The sequence below is a fragment of the Aotus nancymaae genome, unplaced genomic scaffold (assembly GCF_030222135.1).
Source record: "Aotus nancymaae isolate 86718 unplaced genomic scaffold, 86718_ANA_hifiasm-v0.15.2.pri h1tg000029l, whole genome shotgun sequence".
Lineage (NCBI taxonomy): Eukaryota > Metazoa > Chordata > Mammalia > Primates > Aotidae > Aotus > Aotus nancymaae.
Genome location: NW_026988442.1, coordinates 29754664 through 29777231, shown reverse-complemented (window position 1 = coordinate 29777231; position 22568 = coordinate 29754664). Strand labels below are relative to the sequence as shown.

Sequence of the window (22568 nt, the reverse complement as noted above, 5' to 3'; positions counted from 1 at the left end):
AGACAGGTGGGTCCCTGCCTCTGGGGGCTCACGTTCTACTGGGGCCAGTGGGGAGTGCTTTGAGTGGCACTGGGCAGGTGGTGACTGTTGCCGTGGGGTGGGGTTGGGGTGGGGTTGGGGTGGGGTTGGGGTGGGATTGGGGTGGGATTGGGGTGGGGTTGGGGTGGGGTTGGGGTTGGGGTTGGGGTGGGGTTGGGGTGGGGTTGGGGTTGGGGTTGGGTTAGGGTGGGGTTGGGTTTGGGTTGGGGTGGGGTTGGGGTGGGGGTTGCTTAGCTCAGGGACGGCCTCTCCCAGAGGGAAGAAGTCGACAGGCAGGTGTGGGGCTGCCCTTCGATGTGGGCAGTGCCACCAGCCCGTGTGCCCGGCACAGGTGGACGAGCTGTATGAGGACTACTGCATCCAGTGCCGCCTGCGTGACGGCGCCTCCAGCATGCAGCAGGCCTTCGCCAGGTGCCCCCCGAGCCGCGCAGCCCGAGAAAGCCTGCAGGAGCTGGGCCGCAGCCTGCACGAGTGCGCCGAGGTAGGCCGGGCCAAGCTGGGCTGGGCAGTGGGGGCAGCCAGGGCTGGGCCAGCGGGGGTCGGGGGAGGTGCCCTTGGCCCCGAGGAGGCGTCTCTGCCTGTGGCCTCTGTCTGGCTGCAGGGACAGTGAGAGGCCCCCGTGGCCTCGGGCCTCGCCCCAGGCAGCCACCTGAGTCACCTCTGGGGCTTCGCAGGACATGTGGCTCATCGAGGGGGCCCTGGAGATTCACCTGGGCCAGTTCCACATCAGGATGAAAGGTGATAGGGCTGAAGGGGGTGGGCAGAGGACTTCCTGGAGGCCCCGAGGCTTCTGCTGAGGGGGGAAGCTCACCGGAATCCCAGGGGTCTGAGCTTGGCCGTGACTTTTGCATCTATGTGACATGCGACCTCTGGCAAGTCCCACCCCTCTCTGAGCCTGGTGTGAGGGCCCAGCACCCTCCTGTCCATCATCCATCATGACAGTGCATCCCTGCCCCCTGAACCTGAAAACCTACACTCGGGGGACCCCCAGAGAGGACCTGTGGTCCCAGGTCAGGGACAGTGGAAAGCGGAGGGGAGACTGGCCATATCTGTGTTCCAGGCTTGGTGGGCTACGCACGCCTCTGTCCCGGAGACCAGTATGAGGTATGGCCACCCTCTGGGGTCAATCCTCAGGGCTCCCTACCAGGTCTTTGGGAGACTGGAGCTGCTGGGAACCAGGGTTGCAGCTGGGGCGCTGTCTGGCAGGGAGGGCCCTGGGCAGGCGTCGAGGGGACACCCTCTCGGGCTGGTTCACAGGTGCTCATGCGTCTGGGCCGCCAGCGCTGGAAGCTCAAGGGTCGGATCGAGTCGGATGACAGTCAGACCTGGGACGAAGAGGAGAAGGCCTTCATCCCCACACTGCATGAGAACCTGGACATCAAGGTGGGGATGGGGCCGGGGGCGGGGCTGGGGTGCCTCGGTGCTCGGCTCAGACACCACCCTCCAGCCCCCACCCCCAGGTGACGGAGCTGCGGGGCCTGGGCTCGCTGGCTGTGGGCGCTGTGACGTGTGACATCGCTGACTTCTTCACGACGCGGCCGCAGGTCATCGTGGTGGACATCACGGAGCTGGGCACCATCAAGCTGCAGCTGGAGGTGCAGTGGAAGTGAGTCCTGCCTGGCCCCGGGGGAGAGTGGAGGCCTGGCCGGCTGACCTTGGTGGCCTGGCCACACTCTAGCCCTGGGTTCCTGTACCAGCCTCCACAGAGGGTGTCCCACCCTCACGGGTCCTCATCTGTCCCTCACTCCTGCCCCTCCGTCAGCTGGAGGCCTGGACTTTCTCTGCAGCCCCCGCCTGCCTTTCCAGCTTTGCTTCCATTCTTGCTTTGGAACCCCTGGGTATTAAAGCCCCAGGAACTCAGATTGGGGGGACACTTTCCGGGGCCTCCTGGGCTTGGCTCCTCGGAGGAGGCTCACCTGTCCAGGAAGGCCCTCCTTGCTGCTCCCACCCCCTCATTCCTGGCCTACCCTGGCTGCCTCCAGGCCCAGGACTGAGCAGTCACCTGCGTCCCCATCTCAGCCACAGATCCATGAGGCCCGTGTCCGTGAGCACACCCCGTGTCACATGCCCATGAGCGTGGTGGGCTCTGGAGCTCTTTGTTCCAGGAAGCCTTGCATCTCCAGGGCGTCCCCTTCTTACTCCCCGGCCCAGGGGCAGCAGGAGGGAGGGCCAAGGTGTCTCCTCGGTTCTCTGCTTGCCCTGGCCTGTCGGGGCTGTCCCCTCCCTAGGGCGGGCACATGAGCTGGGGTCACAGAGCTGCTGCCCTCTCCCCTGTGAGCTGGGAGAATTTGGGTGAGCGACCACCTGCCACCTCAAGATCCTCACCTGCCTGGTAGGGCTGAGAATACCTCTTGCCCAGGGGGCCCCTGATGCATACAGGGTGGTGGGTAGCTCAGTGCCATCCAAGACTAGGACCCAGAGGGCCTGCGGGTCTGCAGATGCCCCGGGCAGAGAAGGCGGCATTTGCAGAGCCTCTGAGCTGTAGGCCTTCTGGTCAGGCTGGGTCCAGGTGCCACAAGCTAGGCCTTTGTGCGGATAAGAGCAGGTTTCTTTGAGGCAGGAGGGTCTACGGGGACCTACCTGCTCCGAGTACAGGGCTGGGCGCGGGCCAGGGTGAGCATCACAGGCCGGGCTGCACATCACTCACCTCGGCGCTCCCACACGCTCGCCTGGATTCCCACCCCGCCCTGTGCATGTTCCCCACAGGGGTTCTTCTGTAAGGGCACCCCTTTTACAGACAAGGGGTCTGAACTGAGTGTCCCCTGTTCATCGGCTGAGCTTCTCAAAGGAGCCTCTAATTGGGGGTGTCCAGTTGTTACTGGCGGAGGGTCTTGACAATGAGTTGTCAGGGTCCTTGGCGTTTTGAACAAAGACTTGAACAAAATGTACAAAAGGAGCAGAGAAAGGAAATGAGAATGAAACAGTAGGGCTCTGTTAAAGCGAGAAAGCAGGCTGGACGCAGCAGCTCAGGCCTGTAATCCCAGCGCTTTGGGAGGCCTGCCGGGGGTGGATCACCTGAGGTCAGGAGTTCAAGACCAGCCTGGCCAACAAGGCGACCTTGTCTCTACTAAAAACACAAAAATTAGCCAGGCTTGGTGGCGTAGGCCTGTAGTTGCAGCAACTCTGGAGGCTGAGGCAGGAGAATCCCTTGAACCTGGGAGTAGGAGGCTGCAGTGAGCCAAGACGGTGCCACTGCACTCCCGCCTGGGTGACAAAGTGAAACTGTCTCAAAAAAAAAAAAAGCAAAAAAAAAAAACAAGCACTCAGCAGAGTGGGAGTGGGCCCGAGCATGCAGCTCAAGGACCTCATCACAAAGTTTCCTGGGCTTGTACTCTGTTTAAGGTTCCCGTGGGCTACCCCTTATCTGGATAAAGGATTTGGTCTGTGGTTACGGGCTAAGGTGAGTGGTACCCTGTGCAGATAGAGGGGTGGTCCCTGCTTGGCCAGCAGCCAATCCAAGGTACCCTCCCTTTCCATCCGAGCTGAGGCAGAGGTGGGAGGGCTGTAGGGAGGTTGCCTTTGATCCTTTGCTACTCAGTGTGTGGAGACGGGGTTTTTCCTTTTGCATTAGCTTTAGGAAGATTATGTTAATTGGCCTTAGATTCCCTGTCCCTTCAGACCTTGATTCAGCATGAATCGGCCTGAGGTTCCCTGCCTCCAGACCCTACTCTCCTGCCTCAGTCACTGTCTCTCGCCATCTGGCTAAGGGCTCTCAGGGTGGTCAGAATCTGAGAAAGGTTTCTTTTTTTTTTTCTTGAAACAGAGCCTTGCTCTGTCGCCTAGACTGGAGTGCAATGGTGCAATCTCGGCTCACTGCAACCTCCACCCCCAGGGTTCTAGCGATTCTCCTACCTCAGTCTCCCGAGTAGCTGGGATTACAGGCGCCCACTACCACACCCAGCTAATTTTTTTGTATTTTTAGTAGAGACGGGGTTTCACCATGTTGGACAGGCTGGTCTCAAACTCCTGACTTCAGGCCATCCAAAGTGCTAGAATTACAGGTGTGAGCCACCGTGCCCGGCCTTGAGAAAGGTTTCCAAAGGGTTCAAAGCCATGTGACCTAGAGTTCCTAGGCTGCCCCTGTGATCACGGCAAGGCCCTGGCCCTCCCCAAGCCTCCATTTCCTGTTTTGTTTTGTTTTGAGACAGTGTCGCTCCATTGTCCAGACTGGACAGCAGTGGCATGGTCTCGGCTCACTGCAGCCTCCGCCTCCCATGCTCAAGTGCTCCTCCCCTCTCTGCCTCCTGAGTAGCTGGGACTACGAGCCTGCGTCAGTCACCACGCCCAGCTAATGCATTCATTTTTTGTAGAGATGGGGGTTTCGCTGGGTTATCCAGGCTGGTCTTGAACTCCTGACCTCAAGTCTTCCGCCCGCCTTGGCCTCCTGAAATGTTGGGATTACAGGTGTGAGCCACCGCACCTAGCCCATTTCCTCTTAAATCCGTTAAATACAGTGATGTCTGAAGAGTAAGCATCACTCTTAGTGATCTTTAAGGCTTTGGGGTCAGAGAAATCTGTGTGTGAATTCAGTTCTGTCTCACGTGGTTATGACACTGGCCTGGGCAAGTCTCTCATCTCTCAGAGCCTTCCTTTCCTCCCCTGTAAGTCATTTTCCAGGCCACAGAGGGCTGTTATGCGGGTGGAAATAAGGATTCGTGTAAAGAGTTTAGTAGAGGCCAGGCTCAGTGCCTTACGGCCTGTAGTCCCAGCACTTTGGGAGGCTGAGGCAGGAGGATTGCTTGAGCCCAGGAATTCAAGACCAGCCTGGGCAATATGGTGAGACCCTGTCTTTACAAAAAATAAAATAATTAAAAAATTAATCGAGCATGGTGGTGCATGCCTGTGGCATAGCTACACAGGAGGCTGAGGCAGGAGGATCACTTGAACCCAGGAGTTCAAGGATGCAGTGAGCTGTGATGGCACCATTGCACTCCAGCCTGGGCAACAGAGCAAGACCCTGTCTCAAAGAAGAAAAAAGGTTTAGAGCAGAGCTCCCTGCATACCATCCACGCTGTTGTATTGTAAAATGAAGACAGTCGACCTGTGTAGCCTGAGAGACCCCGGGGCCATCCGGGCCTGAAATGGCCTCTGGGCGCCGAGGACATCCCGGCCTTCTGTTCTCCTCCAGCCCGTTTGATACTGAGAGCTTCGTGGTGTCACCCAGCCCCACAGGCAAGTTTTCTATGGGCAGCAGGAAGGGCTCCTTGTACAACTGGACACCGCCGAGCACCCCCAGCTTCCGGGAGAGATACTACCTGGTGAGTGAGCCTTCTCTGGGGCAGGGCCGCTGTGGTCACCCTGGGATGGGGGCAGTGCGCAGGGGCCTGGGCTGAGCAGTCTGGCCCTCCCCGATGTAGCAGGCCTCGGCCCAGCCCCCGTTTAGGGTGATCTGGGTGTCTTCCTACGTGCTGTCTTCCTCTGGCAGCCTCCATCCCGGCCTGGGTGCTGGGCTTGGCTGGTTCTTCAGGACGTCTGTGATGGGCTCTCGGGATGGTCCTACCACCCCGGCCATGGCCTTGGCCTTATCCTACTCGTTTTAAAGCTAATATGTTTCCAGTAGTATTACTTAACAGAGTGCCCAGTAAAACATTTCTTTCCCATCATCTCCATGGATCAGGGTCCCCTCCTTAGTGCCAACTTCTGTTGTCAGGGTCCTCCATATTCTTGCAGAAATAGCAATGCCATCTACCAGCAAGTGTACCAGCCTCTTTTGGGTTTTTTTTTTTTTTTTTTAATCTGAGACAGAGTCTTGCTCTGTCCCCCGGGCTGGAGTACACTGGCACAATCTTGGCTCACTGCAACATGTCTCCCGGGTTCAAGCGATTCTTCTGCCTCAGCCTCCCTAGTAGCTGGGATTACAGGCATGTGCCACCACACCTGGCTAATTTTTGTATTTTTAGTAGAGATGGGGTTTCACCATGCTGGTCAAGCTGGTCTCAAACTCCTGATCTCAGGTGATCCACCCACCTAGGCCTCCCAAAGTGCTGGGATTACAGGCATGAGCCACCATCCCCTGTCTTTTTTTTTTTTTTTTTTTTTTTTTTTGAGATGGAGTTTTGCTTTTGTTGCCCAGGCTGGAGTGCAATGGCGTGATCTCAGCTCACTGCAACGTCCACCTCCCAGGTTCAAGCGATTCTCCTGCTTTAGCCTCCCGAGTAGCTGGGATTACAGGCAGATGCCACCACGCCCAGCTAATTTTTGTATTTTTAGTAGAGACAGGGTTTCACCATGTTAGTCAGGCTGTTCTCAAACTCCTGATATCAGGCGATCCACCCACTTCAGCCTCCCAAAGTGCTGGGATTACAGGCGTGAACCACCATGCCCAGCTCTCTCTGGACTTCAACTTCTGTATAGAGAAGTGAGAATAGCAGCACTGCCCTTACAGGATTGTTGTAAGAGTTAACTGAGTTATGAACATCAACCATTATCATTGTTCCAGCTGATGAGAGGTAAGGGTTTGTGTCTGTGCACCCAGGTTCACACTGTCGCACCGTACTTGCCACCCGTGTGGCAACCCCTGAGGACCTCTCAGAGGTTAGGGCAGTGCCACCCCCATGGGGCGTGGAGAGGGTAATGACATATAATGTGAAGGCCCTAGAGTGGGGCCGGCAGCCTCAGAATGCTTAATGACAGCTGCTGCTGTTTCTATGGTGACAAGCACTGCATATGTGTCAGGCCCTTCATTCATTCATTCACTTCACTCATTCAAAACTAGGCTGGGCACAGTGGCTCACACCTATAATCCCAGCACTTTGAGAGGACGAAGGGGGTGGATCACCTGAGGTCAGGAGTTCGAGACCAGCCTGGTCAACATGGTGAAACCCCATCTCTACAAAAATACAAAAATTAGCCAGGCATGGTGGCATCTGCCTGTAATCCCAGGTACTCTGGAGGCTGAAGCAAGAGAATTACTTGAACCTGGGAGGCGGAGATTACAGAGAGCTGAGATAGTGCCACTGCACTCCAGCCTGGACAACAGAGCGAGACTGTTTCAAAGCAAAAAAATGAAACTATATGCCCTACTGTGCTCCAGGCCAGGCAAAGACTGTGCCCTTACGGAGCTGAAATTCTACAGGAGAGAAAAAGATGATAATCAAGATCAGAGAAGTGCACAGCCAGCCCGAGGAGCGTAAGGAGTGTGGGAGACAGCAGGAAAGGGCCCACCGGGGTTAGGTGGAAGCTGCCATTTAAAAAAGGGTGTCAGCCAGGTGCGGTGGCTCATGCCTGTAATCCCAGCACTTTGGGAGGCCGAGGCAGGTGGATCACGAGCTCAGGAGATGGAGACTATCCTGGCCAACATGGTGAAACTCCGTCTCTACTAAAATACAAAAAATTAGCCAGGGGTGGTGGCACGCGCCTGTAGTCCCAGCTACTTGGGAGGCTGAGGCAGGGGAATTGCTTGAACCTGGGTGGTAGAGGTTCAGTGACAGTGAGCTGAGATCGTGCCACTGCACTCTAGCTTGGAGACAGAGCAAGACACCGTTTCAAAAAAATAAAGGGGGGGCTGTCCAGGGCAGGGTTCTCAGGAGAGGTGACAGCTAAGTAAGGTCCTGAAGAGGTGAGGCCACAAGCCGTGAAGCCACATGGGGAAGAGTGTTCTCGAGAGAGCACAGTCAGTGCAAAGGCCCTGAGGCAGGAACAGGGGCCCAGCCCACAGGGTGCGAGCAACACCCAGGAGGCCATCGAGCCTGAGGGGAGCGAGTTGGAGGTGGGGATGGGGGAGAATTGCAGAGAGGGGACGAGGTCTCGTTCGCAGCTCTGGGATGCTGGTCACCTCGGCGACCTCGGTCCTCCTGAGAATGTGGGCATGCAGAGTGGTGTCTGTCGGGGGAAGCCCCTCTTGGGTCCTGGCTGTGGTCCCTGGGGTGGCTGGTGAGGCCGCGTCTGTGTCCCCTCTCCAGTCTGTCTTACAGCAGCCAACGCAGCAGGTCTTGCTACTGGGTGGCCCCAGGGCCACCCCAATTCTCAGCTACCTGTCTGACAGCGACCTTCAGGGTCCCAGCCTGAGAAGCCAGAGTCAGGAGCTGCCTGAGATGGACTCCTTCAGCTCTGAGGACCCCCGAGACACGGAGACCAGTACGTCAGCGTCCACTTCCGACGTGGGCTTCCTGCCCCTGGCCATCGGCCCCCACGCCTCCATTGAAGAGGAGGCCCGGGAGGACCCCCCGTCCCCAGGTGTCCTGCCACAGATGGCCCACCTCTCAGGAGGCCCATTTGCAGAGCAGCCCGGCTGGAGGCACCTAGGAGTGGAGAGCCCCAGCCTGCCACGGAGCTCCCCATTCCCCAACGGCACAGCCCCGAGCAGCCAAAAAGGCCAGGAGGAAGGGGCAACCGGGGACAGAGAGGACGGGCCTGGCTTTGTCCTCGAGGGGCCTCTGCAGGAGGTCCTGGAGTTGCTGAGGCCCACAGACTCTACCCAGCCTCAGCTCCGGGAGCTGGAGTACCAGGTCTTGGGCTTCCGAGATCGGCTGAAGGTATGTCCACCCAGCCCTGGGCAGTGCCCCTGCTTTGCTGATGGCGTGATGACTGGGAGTGGGCTCTGGGGCCAGGCAGCCTGAGCCGGCATCCTGGCCTCACCCCTGCATGGCCTGCGTGGGCCATGTCTCTCTGGGCCTTGGTTTCCTCATCTGACAAGTGGGGATAACAACAGCCCTCATGGGGCTCGGGAAGATTCTAAGAGCTCGCAGTGGATAGCTTGCTGCACATCCAGCCAGAACCTAGCCCCATCTTGTAGCTTCTGACCTGGCTGGGCAGGGCTGCGGCTTGTGGCTACAAACCAAACTTGGAGTGTCATCACGGTCAGAGCTGGCTTTGTGGAACGCCCAGCACAGTTCCCTGTCTGCCTCATCCTGTACCCCGAACCCAACCTTCTCCTCCACAGGGCTCATATCCCGGGCCATTCTTAGCACACACGAGGGTGTAGGTGGCAGGTGGCTTTCAGAGGTGCTGACCTGGGCAAATTATTATATTCTCCTTTTGTGTTTACACAAATTGAATGTACATAAACTGTGTACCACTAGTACCTACTAATACATCAATTAACTTGTGTCCTTCCCTGGACATCCTCTTTTATTTTTTATTTATTTTTTGAGATGGAGTCTTGCTCTGTCGCCCAGGCTAGAATGCAGTGGCACCATCTCGGTTCACTGCAACCTCCTCCTCCCAGGTTCAAGTGATTCTCCTGCCTCAGCCTCCCAAGTAGCTGGGATTACAGGCACACCCCACCACGCCCGGCTAATGTTTGTATTTTTAGTAGAGATGGGGTTTTGCCATGTTGGCCGGGCTGGTCTCAAACTCCTGACCTCAAATGATCCACCCGCTTCAGACTCACAAAGTGCCGGGATTACAGGCATGAGCCACTGCACCTGGCCTGGACACCCGCTTTCAAATGGCAACTTCCACCCGGCCCCGGCAGCCCCATCCCTTCCTGCTCTGTTTTCCCACAGTCATTATGCACCTCAGGCTGGCTGTGTACCTCTCTGATTTTGCTATTTTCTGTTTTCCCTTCTTTTGTGTAAGACACATATTGGCACTGAAATAGTTAATAGCTGTCTTCAAACTCCAGCTCTAATAGTTTTATCACCACCCACGCCTCCAACAGGACAAGTCAGTCCAGGGGAAAACAAGTTTAATTTCTCATTTTACATCCGTAACTTAAAATGTTCCCTTTACCACTGCTATGGTTTTTAAAAAGGATCTGCCTGAAAATTTCCAGAAAACAATTTAAGAAATAATGTCATCTTTTTGGTATTTTATGTTTTTCGTTTCTTTTTTTTTTGAGACAGGGTCTCACTCTGTTGCCCAGGCTGGAGTACAGTGGTGCGATCTTGGCTCACTGCAACCTCTGCCTCCTGGGCTCACACGATCCTCCCACCTCAGCCTCCTGAGTAGCCGAGATCACAGGCACACATCACCATGCCTGGTTAATTTTGTTTATTTTTTTGTAGAGACAGGGTCTCACTTTGTTGCCCGGGCTGGTCTCAAACTCCTGGACTCATGGGATCCTCCTGCCTTGGCCTTCCGAAGCGTTGGGATTACAGGCATGAACCACTGCGCCTGCACCCTTTTTTGTACTTTTTAACAGCTTTTATTTTGTAGACCAATTTGAGTCATGCACATTGTCACACATTTGCATTTTGAAAAATTACCCCCAATTTACATAAAAATGTTAATGCTGCGATAATGTAATCATTTTAAACATCTTTGAGGAACTTTTCTTTTTTTGGCAAATGAAGTCAGAACAATGCAAATTGATTACAGACCCTGGTTTTTAGTTTGACTTTCTGGAGAGAAATTACACACATTTATGCACAACTATGTGTGTATGAATACCTGTGAGCCACCGCGCCTGGCATCACACACTTGTAATCTCAGCACTTTGGGAGGTCAAGGAAGGTGGATTGCTTGAGGCTAGGAGTTCAAGAGCAGCCTGGCCAACATGGCAAAACCCCATCTCTACTCAAAATACAAAAAACTTAGCCAAGCGTGGTAGCATGCGCCTGTAGTCCCAGCCACTTGGGAGGCTGAGGCAGGAGAATCACTTGAGCCCTGCCACTCACTCACTCCTGCCATTGGCCCTGTCCCCATGGGTGTTTGAGATACAGGGAGGTGGAGGTTGCAGTGAGCTGAGATCACACCAGTGCACTCCAGCCTGGGCAACAGAGCAAGACTCAAAGAAAAAATTCACGTGTGTGAGTGAATATATACACACACATATATATACAAGTGTATCCTCATTATTCCTGGATTCTGTATTTTGGAATTCACCTACTTGCTCAAATTTATTTCTAACCCCCAAATCAATACTTGAGGCGATTCCAAAGTCATTTTTGGAGCCGTGCAGAGGATAGAAAATCTGAGCTGCTTGAAGCGCACATTCCCAGCTGAGATGGAGCAAGGCACACTCTGCCTTCTCGTTTCAGCGCTCAGACTGTGAACAGGTGTCCTCGTGGTCTATTTCGTGCCATGGTTTTCAAGTTTTTGTGCTTCTTGTTGACGGTGTCACTGTGTAAATGCCTTGCAAGCCCAGAGCTTCAATGCTGGCTGCTGTTCCTCAGTCCAGGAAGCGTGAAGTGCCTTATGGAGAAAACGCATGTTAGATCTTCCTTCAGGCATGAGTTGTAGCCATGTTGAGTTCAGTGTTAATATATCAACAATAGTCTTTTTTCTTTTTTTTGACATGGAGTCTGTTGCCCGGGCTGGAGCGCAGTGGCACGATCTTGGCTCACTGCAACCTCCGCCCACATTCTCAGGATGACTGAGGTGTGCCAAGGCGACCAGCATCCTGTCCCCTCTCTGCACCCGTCCCTGCCTCCAACTCACTCCCCCCAGCTTCAGCAACCTCCTGGCTTTTGCTCGTGCCCTGTGGGCTGGGCCCCACGTTCCTGCCTCTTCCTCCCGATCCTCCCACCTCCCATCAAGCAATTCTCCTGCCTCAGCCTCCTGAGTACCTGGGGTTACAGGTAACTGCCATCAAGCCCGGCTAATTTTTGTATTTTTAGTAGAGATGGGGTTTCACCATGTTGGCCAGGCTGGTCTTAAACTCCTGACCTCAGGTGATCCACCTGCCTTGGCTTCCCAAAGTGCTGGGATGATAGGCGTGAGCCACCGTGCCTGGCTGACAATAGTTATTAAATACGGTGTTCCGATAGCTATTAAATAAGGTATCTTTAAACTGAAAGACACATGCAAGGTATTGCTGAGTTGATAAAACTGCTGTGCCCAGAGGTTCACAGGAACTTACTCCAGTATTTCTCTTAGGGAGCAATGCTTCTGCTTTTGCCGATTCTGTTTTTTTTTTTTTTCTGTGATCTTTATAGAACATAACTGCCTTTTTTTTTTCTTTTTGAGATGAATTATTGCACTGTCACCCAGGCTGGAGTGCAGTGGTGCGATCTCGGCTCACTGTAACCTCTGCCTTCTGGGTTCAAGTGATTCTCCTGCCTCAGCCTCCTGAGTAGCTGAGACTGCAGGCCTGTGCCACCACACCCAGCTGATTTTTATTTTTAGTTGAGATGGGGTTTCATCATGTTGGCCTGGCTGGTCTTGAACTCCTGACCTCGAGTGATCCACCTGCCTTGGCCTCTGGAACATAACTACCTTAAATATTGAGAATCAACAGCCTGTATGCATGTATGTATTGACATGCACATACACACATGTACGCATATATTTTGTATCAGAAAATGTGATCTCTGCAGCTAGCCTTGTTATTCCCTTGGTCCTCGAGATGTTCTCTTTGGGCCCAGCGGTTAGGGTCCTGGTTTTGCCTTGGGGCCTGTGCCTTGGCTGTGGTTTGTGTTGGACAAGGCCTGGGTGGGTGCGCGGGGAACGGGGGCAGGAACCGGCCCTGGAGTCAGCCATGAGTTGGGGACAGGACAGAAATCTCCAGGGAGGGAGCTGCCACTGGAGGCTCTGGTGACTTGAGCAGTGGCGGGGTGGGGGCTGCAACTCCCTCCCTTCATCTGTTGGAGAGAGAAACCCAACAGGGAGGAGGAGAAGCCTGGAGCCCACAGGCTAACCTGGAGGCTTTTGAATCTCATGAAGAGGCATTTGCCTGACCTACAGCATGTATTTAAAATACTTTGGAATTTCTTGATATTTCAAAACTGGGCAGTTTCCCATAAAAATCCATATTTTAGGGTTTTCTTAGAACACTGGGCAAGCTGGCCCCAAGGCCCCCCATTTCTAAGTGGCAGGAGCCCCTGGAATGAGCGTGGTCCCCTCTTAGGGGAGGCACCTGTGGGCTCCCCCACCATGGTCCCTGCTGGGGCCACTCGCTTGCTCCTGCCATTGGCCCTGTCCCCGTGGGTGTGTGAGATACAGGGAGGATTTTCAGATCTGTCTCCCTCCAGATTCTGCTCCTACCTTGTCACAGGCCATTCAGGAGGGACCTTGGGAGGTGCCACGTCCGGTGCCATGCCTTGGGCCAGCAGCTGGGCTTGTGCTGGGGCACAGTGGGTGGGACTGGGGCTCAGGACCAGGACACTGCCCAGGTCTGCAGTGAGGCTCCTGGCCAGTGCCCCAGTCAGGTGGGTGGGGCCCGGTGCTGCCCTCAGGTCTGGCCACTCTGTCCACAGCCCTGCAGAGCGAGGCAGGAGCACGCCTCAGCCGAGAGCCTGATGGAGTACATCCTGGAGAGCTTTGCCTTCCTCAATGCTGACTTCACCCCGGATGACCTGTCCCTGTTTGGGGGCTCCCAGGGTCCCCGGTGAGTGAACCTCCTTCCAGCAGTGACCCAGTGGCCAGCACTCCCTCTGCTTGACCTGAGCACACGCTTCCTGCTGGCCTCCTGGTCTGTTTCTCCCACTGTCCTTGGCTCAGCTCTTGTCACTCTGTCATGCTCCCCGCCATCCCCGCACAGCCCCCGCATGGCTCAGACCAGTCCTCGGTGACCACGAAGTGGGTGAGATCGCCCCAGCCTGGCCCTGAGCCTTCTGCTCCAAGGAATCAGCTTTTACTATTATTTTTAAACCTTAAAAAATAACCACCGAGTATACGGTAGAAGTACTTTGAGGCCGGGCGTGGTGGCTCATGCCTATAATCCCAGCACTTTGGGAAGTCGAGGTAGGCAAATCACCTGAGGTCAGGAGTTCAAGACCAGCCTGGCCAACATGGCGAAACTCCATCTCTACTAAAAATACCAACAAATTAGCTGGGTGTGGTGGTGTGTGCCTGTAATCCTAGCTACTCGGGAGGCTGAGGCAGAAGAATTGCTTGAATCTGGGAGGTAGAGGTTGTAGTGAGCCAAGATCGCACCACTCACTTCAGCCTGGGCAACAGTGAGACTCTGTCTCAAAACAACAACAACGACGAAAGTTCTTTGCCCTCTGCCCAAGATGCAGCAGCACCCACTGCTCTGTTCCCTCTGTCCCAGCGCAGGGCCCACACCTCCCGTGACAGCTTCCCTCGAGGCCACGCAGTGCCCCCTGCCCCAGCCGCCGAGGGCTTCTGCATCCACATCTCCCTGCACAGAACAGCAGAGGCTAAATTCCTTCTCCTCACTTCTCCATGGGGCGGGCGTGGTGTTTTGTGCTGACACTTGCTTCCGCCCTTCCTGAGTGGCTATGAGGGGTCGGGCCGCAGGTCCAGCCTCTACCATGGAGCGGGCTTGGTGCGAGCAACTCTTGCCACTGTATCTCACGCACCCCTCACGGCCTTGATTGTGGGGTTCTTGTCCCCCTTGACAGATGAGTCAACTGAGCCTTGGGGAGGCAGACTTGTCACAGAGCTGGGATTAGCTGGCATGGTCTTCTACCTCCACGAGATATCCTGGAAGACAACTGCCCGCCCCGTCTTCCCCAGGCCCTGGGCCACACCCCCAGCTCTGTTTCGAGTTGCTGCCGCCCTCTGCTCCTTTTCTCCTTCCTCCCAGTTCTCCCCTCAGTGGAACTCCCTGGGACCTGGATGGGCCTCCCTGACCCGGAGTGCTCGGGCGAGGGAGGGGAAGGGAGCTGATCTGCTAACTGGAATGATCACCTAGTTCTCAATTCAACTCAGAAAGGACCGGCCACTGCCCCCACCACCATCACTGAAAGCATCATCCAGGGAACTCACAGCCGGCGCCCCGGAGCTGGACGTGCTGCTGACGGTACACCTCCAAGTCTGCAAAGCTCTGCTGCAGGTGGCTGGGCTGGGGGACTTGTCAGGGAGGGGCAGACGGGTTGGGAGTCTCTTTGCAAAGGGCTCATCTTGAAGGTGGTGGGATGCACGGTAAGGGGTGACAGACCAACCTCCTGGGAGCCAATGAGACAGGCTGTTACCCAGTGGAAGATGCAGGCCAGGTCTGGGTGAATGCTCACATGGTTTTTACGCAGCCCAAGCCTTGAACCAGAGGCTGTGGTGGTGGCTCTTTCATTTATAGATGCCAGAACCCTAATGCAAACTGGCTCAACCAAGAGGAAAATGTATTGGCTGATGGTATTGGATGGCTCAGATGTAGGCTTCAGGCCTGGCTGGATCTAGGGGTTCAAATGCTATCAGGACTATATCTCTCACTCTCTCTGTTCTGCTTTGCAACGTGGGTTGGCTTCACTTTCAGGCACGTTGGTTCTTCTTCTGGGGGCAAAGGTGGTCCCTGGCAGCTCAGCCTGTATCCCATCAGCTCAGCCACCTTGGTGAAAGGGGAATCCCCAGATGACAGTCAGGGAGCTCCCCTGGAACAGAAGGGATGGGCACAGATGGGAGCCACAGCCCTAACGGCTGACCTCAGCGGGCATGTTCCATGCTAACCTGGAGCATTGTGGGCTGCTTCCCAGAAACTGGCCTCCCCTGATTTATCAAGGCTGGTCCAGGAATGCCTCCTGGAAGAAGTGGCACAGCAAAAGCACGTTCTGGAGACACTTTCTGTCCTTGACTTTGAGAAGGTCGGCAAGGCAACATCCATCGAAGAGAGTAAGGAGCTGCCTACCACCCAAGGGCTGCCTGTGTGAATAGCATGGGGATGGGGTCAAACTCGGGGAGCCTCTTCTCCCTTCCTGATAGCCAAAGTTAACCGGAGCCCAGTGTGGAGGCTGTGGCTGGCTGGGCTGGGAGAGACACAGGCTTTGTGGGGAGGTGGGGGAGGCAAGTCTTGGAGTTGCAGGATACACTCTTTAGCCAGCTGTGTGACTCAATGCAAATGATTCACCTCTCTGTGCCTCCATTTCCCTATCTGTCTAAGGGGAGGGCACTGCACAGGGTTCAGTGAGGTAACCCCAGGCCATATTCAAGGTACAGAATGCGCACTCCAAGTAGCTGATCCCAGCTGCGCCTCTGCCCCGTGGGACGTCTGCTCATAGAAGGCCAGGTTCCTTGTCTAGAGAGAGAGGCTGGTGACAGCAGCCCCTCCAGGTTGTTGTGGGGACTGCAGGTGGTGGCCCTGGTTAGATGTTTAGAGCCAGTTCGGGGAAGGGACCCTGCGTCAAGCCCACACCACCCCCTCCTCTCTGCCCTCTCAAGTCCCAGTGGAGGGAAACCTTTGGGGTCCTTGTCACGTGCTCTCCCCAACCTGCCACTCAGGTTTCTGAACTGGGGCTTTCAGTCATTCCACAGGCCTCGCGGAGGAAGGGGTGCCTGAAGCTGTGGAGAGGGTGCACGGGGCCTGGTCGGGTCCTGTCCTGCCCTGCCGCGACGCTGCTGAACCAGCTCAAGAAAACCTTCCTGCACAGAGTCAGAGGGAAATACCCGGGCCAGCTGGAAATAGGTGGGTTCCCGCCTGTGCTGTCCATCCCCTCCCACAGAAAGGCTATCGTGAGTCTCCGGGGCCTTCAGGGTGGCCTCAGCTGGCTCATTTCAGCCTGTCTTCACCTCTGTGTCTTCATGACATCGAATGGAGGAGGTTTTTCAGCTCGAGTACAAGTCTCCGTCCTTTCACTGAGCAAGAAATGTGCCTCCACCTAGGACCTTCTGAGCAGTGTGTGGAGCTCTGAGGCTGCATGCAAACCTTGGTAGGCCGGTGCATTTTTCTGGGGACAGATTCCATGCCCCCCACCAGAGCCTTACAGGAAGAATGAACCTTATGGGAAGGGAGGCAGGCAGGGGCCCACGAGGGCATCTAGAAATGTTGGCTGCACTGCGTTCTTCCCCAGAATGCAGAGCCCCACTGCTCTTCTCTATGGAGCATGTGAAAGGTGACAGTCATGTTCCACGTGCCACCTGGGCTGCCTGTTGACATGCCTCTTCCTAGGCCCTGCCTCCGGGATTTAGATTCAGGTGCAGTGGGGCCTGGGCACAGGGATGAATCCAAGATGGCCTGACTCAGGGTGCATCAGAGTCACAGTCCTGACTCCAGCTGCGCACACTCCTCCCCCACGACACAGGGTGCTCAGTAAGCGACACCTGCCCTCGTGCCATCAGAAAGCCTTTTATTTTTTTGAGATGGAGTTTCGCTCTTGTTGCCCAGGCTGAAGTGCAATGGAGCAATCTTGGCTCACTGCAACCTCTACCTCCCAGGTTCAAGCGATTCTCCTGCCTCAGCCTCCCAAGTAGCTGGGACTACAGGCGTGCACCACCATGCCCGGCTAATTTTGTATTTTTAGTAGAGATGGGGTTTCACCATGTTGGCCAGGCTGGTCTCAAACTCCTGACCTCAGCTGATCCCACCTGCCTTGGCCTCCCAATGTGCTGGGATTACAGGTGTGAGCCACCATGCCCGGCCCAGAAAACCATTTAGCCGACCAGGCTACTCCCAGCTGAGAAGTGTGGAGGGCTGAGGTCTCAGTTTCTCCTGATGTGCTCTCTCCTTTGGCCAGTGTGCCGCAGGCTCCTGGAGCAGGTGGTCAGCTGTGGTGGGCTGCTCCCTGGAGCTGGGCTCCCTGAAGACCAGACCATCACCTGGTTCCAGTTTCACAGCTACCTGCAGAGGCAGAGCGTCTCTGACCTGGAGAAGCATTTCACCCAGCTCACCAAGGAAGGTAAGGCTGGGGTAGGTGGCTGTCAGAGCAGAGGAAGATCCACGGAGCCCTGTCACATGCAGACAGCTTCTCAGGTTACAATTCAGGACCACATCTGTCCCTGCCAGTTGTTCTTTCAGGAACCCTGATTTAATGAGATTCTGCATTCAGCTGATAGGGAGTGATATTAGCTCCATGGGAAGTCAGCTTTAAAAAACACGGAACAGAGGTCAGAGCTGGGTAGGAGGGTGATCTCGGCTGGCCAGAGTGCCTGGAAGCGTGGGCTGTGGTTTTATTAATTTTTGGAGAGTATTGATCCTTTGTTAGAAGGCATTCCTGGAGATTCCAGGAGCTCCCTGTGAAACTAGTCCAGACCGGGCCTTGGTGCCCATCCTGCTGGCTCTGGGATTTGTTCCTCTGTGGCTAATGGCAGCAGCCAAACAGACTTGCAGCTGTCCTACTGCACTCCCGCTCAGGCGCCGGGCCACCTCTTTCCTGGCTTCTAGTGACACTCATCGAGGAGCTCCACTGCACGGGCCAGGCCAAGGCGGTCCGGAAGCTGCAGGGGAAGCGGCTGGGCCAGCTCCAGCCCCTGCCCCAGACCTTAACAGCCTGGGCACTGCTCCAGCTGGACGGCACTCCGAGGGTGTGCAGGGCGGCCAGCGCTCGCCTGGCGGGTGCAGTCAGGAACAGAAGCTTCCGCGAAAAGGTACGTTGTCCAGGGCAGGTGGCAGGCCCTAGCTGCAGATGTGTGAGCACAGATAAGCAGGTGTTCTCATGGAAAAGTCCAAAGCAGCGCGTACCAGGGGCTGCAGTAGCATTGGATGTGAGCTATTTTGGAGGGACCTGGGCTGCCACCTGAGTCACACACATGAATGTACCTAAGCCTACCCCCTTGCTGCTTCCAAAGCAACACACCTGTTAGGCCTCCGAGTGTCACTTGTACATTGAATGTTGTTCTTAGTGTTTTGAGTCATCCTTCTTTACTTCCAACTAATATTCGAGGCTACCTGGTAATGGGTCATTGTGTTCAGTCCATTTGAAAAACAAGAGAATGGACCCCTCTGCCTCTCTCTTGGCAGGTGACTACTGTATGGTTAAGGTGCCACACCCTGAGGGGTGCAGGAAGGGTGACATCAAGGGCATAGTCAACAGTGCTGGTCTCAGCTCCAGACTGGAGAGGAAATCTCCAGTTCCGCTGCCAACAGTCCTCCTTACTTTGCGTTTTTTTTTTTTTTTTTTTTTAGATGGAGTCTTGCTCTGTCGCCCAGGCTGGAGTGCAGTGGCGCAATCTCGGCTCACTGCAACCTCTGCCTCCTGGGTTCAAGCAACTCTCTGTCTCAGCCTCCTGAGCAGCTGGGATTACACAGGCACCCACCACCACACCCAGCTAATTTTTTTGTATTTTTAGTAGAGATGGGGTTTCACCATATTGGCCAGGCTGGTCTTGAACTCCTGACCTGTGATCCACCTGCGTTGGCCTCCCAAAGTGCTGGGATTACAGGTGTGAGCCACTGCACCCAGACATTTTGTGGTTGTTTTTACGTCTTTATTTGGAGTCTTTTGAACATGGGAAAGTAGACACAGCAATACAATGAATCCACCTGCCCTCATCACCCAAGCCTAACCACCATCAACCCATAGCCAATCCTGCCCCTTCTTCCTTCACTCCCCTCTATCGCTATGAAGCATCCTGAAGTATCATATTTGACTTTAAATAGTTAACTATATGTGTCAACAGGTTAAGAATTTTTCAGCTGGGTGCAGTGGCTCACACCTGTAATCCCAGCACTTTGGGAGGCCGAGGCGGGTGAATCAATGAGGTCAGGAGTTCAAGACCAGCCTGGCCAAGATGGTGAAACCCCATCTCTATGAAAAATACAAAAAACTAGTGAGACGTGGTGGTGGGCGCATGTAATCCCAGATACTTGGGAGGCTGAGGCAGAGAATTACTTGAACCTGGGAGGCGGAGGTTGCAGTGAGTGGAGATTGCACCACTGCACTCCAGCCTGGGTGACAGAGCAAGACTCTGTCTCCAAAAAAAAAGCTTTCAAAAATCAGAACTATAATACCATTATCATATCTAAAAAATTAACCATGAATTCCTTTATATCATAATTCTAAATTCCCAAGCCTCAAGTATCCTGTTTTATTTTTGTTAAACTAGAATCTACATAAGGACATGCATGGTGATTAGCTGATGGCTTTTAATTTCCGTTTAATCTCAAGGTTCCTTCTCCATTTCTTTCTCTGGTTGTAGTTAGTTTCTTGACGAGCCCAGGTGGTCCTGGAATAGCGACTTTGCTGCTTGCGGGATGTAGTCTAATGCATTTATCTCTGTCTTCTGTAGTTCCTGAAAGCTAGTAGTTGGGCTTCAAGGATCCACTGAAGTCAGGTGTATTTTTTTGGGGGGGTGGTTTAGGGGTATGTGGGTATCTTTTCATACTGTAAACAAGGCTTCCATGGCCGGGTGCAGTGGCTCACACCTGTAATCCTAGCACTTTGGGAGGCCTAGGCGGGTGGATCACTTGAGGTCAGGAGTTTGATACCAGCCTAGCCAACATGGTGAAACCCTGTCTCTACTAAAAGTACAAAAAAAATAGCCAAGAGTGGCAGTGCATGCCAGTGGGCAGTATTCCCAGCTTGGGAGGCTGAGGCGTGAGAACTGCTTGAACCTGGGAAGCAGATGTTGCATCGAGCTGAGATCGTGCTACTGCACCTCAGCCTGGGCAACAAAGTGAGACTCTGTATCCAACAACAACAACAACCCAAAAACCTTCATCTTCATGTGACAAACTTTAGAGAGCAGGAAACACTGAGGCGGGAGCCAGAGTCACCCCAGTGACAGATTGCTTGGCCTCAGATGGGGGTGCTGAGGAGGGAGAGGGCTACCTTTCATACTGATGTGTCCTGACAGTCCTCCTCACCAATGCCATGTAGGAAGGAGCAGGAGGGCCCCGATCCTACAACAGTTCTGTTGTTCTGAGCTGGGCATCTGCTTTCTCTGAGTCAGCATTTTACAGACAGCAGTTTCAGAACGCACTTCTAGAATATTAGACAAAAAGAGCTTTCTTCACTGTAGTAGCCCTGGGATCAGTTTTTAGGGATAAACCCCACAGTACAGATCTTGTGACTGTGGACACCTGGCCCAAAGATGGAGAGATCATGACCTGAATGTTGTTTAGAGAAAGGCGGGCACTGCATGCCTTACTGTCGGCACCTGGTGGCTGATGGACCCTGGAACCATGGACTCTGCTTCTGCTCACCCCTCCATTCACAGCCTCCTCCTCTCCCCAGGCTCTGCTCTTCTACACCAATGCCCTGGCAGAGAACGACGCAAGGCTTCAGCAGGCTGCGTGCCTGGCGCTCAAACAGCTCAAGGTGAGCCTGACATTTCCCCACTAGTGGCTGACAGAGAAGCCTGCTGGTGGTTAGGGTTAGGGTTAGTTAACTTCAAAATGATTCCACTGGGGCTGGGCGCGATGGCTCACGCCTGTAATCCAAGCACTTTGGGAGGCCAAGGCGGGCGGATCATCTGAAGTCAGGAGTTCGAGACCAGCCTGGCCAACATGGGGAAACCCTATCTCTACTAATAACACACACAAAAAAAACTAGGCATGGTAGCACATGCCTGTAGTCCCAGCTACTCGAGACTTGAACCCAGGAGGCAGAGGCTACAGTGATCCAAGATCACACCACTGCACTCCAGCCTGGGCAACAGAATGAAACTGTCTCTCTGAAAAAGAAAAAAAAAAAAAAGATTCCACTGGGACCAAAAAAGGGACAAGAAACACTGACAGCAAAAAAGCACATCAACAGACCGTGAGGTGGCTCATGCCTGTAATCCCAACGCTTCAGGGTGCTGAGGCAGGAGGGTCACCTGAAGCCAGGAGTTTGAGACAAGCCTGGGCAACACAGGGAGAACACCCTCTCTATGAAACATAGAAAAAAATTTGGAATGGAGCATTCCCACAGTCAGTATTAAAAAAAAAAAATAGAAAAAATTAGCTGGGTGTGGTGGTACGTGCCTATAGTTCCAACCGCTCGGGAGGCTGAGGTGGGAGGGTCACTTGGGCCCAGGATTTTTGAGGCTGCAGGGAGCCATAATCACAGCACTGCACTTCAGCCTGGGTGACAGAGTGAGACCATCTCCAAACAAAACACCTAAATAAGCAGTTCTAGAGGAGCTGTCAGCTCCACTACCAGAGACTCTGACAGCAATACTTAGTGGGCATTTGCTGTGGCTCTAGGTGAATACGCAGGCAGCCCCAGGAACTCACTTTCTGAGCTCCTGAATTACATGTTTTAAAATTCTCAGTTAAAAATCTTTTAAAGGGCCAGGCGCAGTGGCTCACACCTGTAATCCCAGCACTTTGGGAGGCCGAGGCAGGCGGATCACGAGATCAGGAGATCAAGACTATCCTAGCTAACACGATGAAACCCAGTCTCTACTAAAAATGCAAAAACTAGCTGGACATGATGGCGTGCACCCGTAATCCCAGCTACTCAGGAGACTGAGGCAGGAGAATCACTTGAATCCAGAAGGCAGAGGTTGTAGTGAGCAGAGGTTGTGCCACCGCACTCCAGCCTGGGTGACAGAGTGACACTGTCTCAAAAAAAAAAACAACAAAAAAACCAAAACTCTTAAAGAACAATCAGCTCATTGAAATATACATATGAATAAATATATATATATATGTATAAAATATAGAAAATATAGAGACAGAAAAGAAAGTTATCCATCATCCTAGCAGCAAGTGGCATAAACAACTGTTGACATTTCGGTATGCTTCTGTTAAAAGTTTGTGGGTGTGTGTGAGCATTTAAAATTGTTGATCCAAACACAGTTGAAAAGCAGTCAACAAAATAAGAACATTTTGTGTTAGACTGGCAGCCCTTTAGAATTTTTTTAATTTTTTTTTTTGAGACGGAGTCTCGCTCTGTTGCCAGGCTGGAGTGCACTGGTGCGATCTCCATTCACTGCAACCTCTGCCTCCCTGGTTCAAGTGATTCTCCTGCCTCAGCCTCCTGAGTAGCTGGGATTACAGACACACACCACCACCCCCAGCTAATTTTTGTATTTTTAGTAGAGGCAGGGTTTCACGATGTTGGCCAGTATGATCTCGATCTCCTGACCTTGTGATCCGCCTGCCTTGG

General features: G+C 54.0%; 1 protein-coding gene across 5 annotated transcripts in view; it reads left to right on the top strand.

The window, feature by feature from the left end:
* Positions 1 to 22568, top strand: part of RIPOR3 (RIPOR family member 3) — a 99578-nt gene that overhangs the window by 74438 nt on the left and 2572 nt on the right. For 3 of the 5 annotated variants that reach the window (XM_012467442.3, XM_064382516.1, XM_012467446.3), the window contains 14 exons: positions 371 to 520; positions 714 to 777; positions 1100 to 1143; positions 1297 to 1422; positions 1500 to 1645; positions 5168 to 5297; positions 7941 to 8513; positions 13119 to 13249; positions 14539 to 14662; positions 15297 to 15432; positions 16061 to 16222; positions 17271 to 17432; positions 17888 to 18120; positions 20709 to 20792. In XM_012467442.3, coding sequence (XP_012322865.1) covers positions 371 to 520; positions 714 to 777; positions 1100 to 1143; positions 1297 to 1422; positions 1500 to 1645; positions 5168 to 5297; positions 7941 to 8513; positions 13119 to 13249; positions 14539 to 14662; positions 15297 to 15432; positions 16061 to 16222; positions 17271 to 17432; positions 17888 to 18120; positions 20709 to 20792 — 2265 coding nt within the window. The remainder of the gene's footprint in view (positions 1 to 370; positions 521 to 713; positions 778 to 1099; positions 1144 to 1296; positions 1423 to 1499; positions 1646 to 5167; positions 5298 to 7940; positions 8514 to 13118; positions 13250 to 14538; positions 14663 to 15296; positions 15433 to 16060; positions 16223 to 17270; positions 17433 to 17887; positions 18121 to 20708; positions 20793 to 22568) is intronic. The other 2 variants (XM_012467445.3, XM_012467447.2) reach the window with 2 other exon arrangements.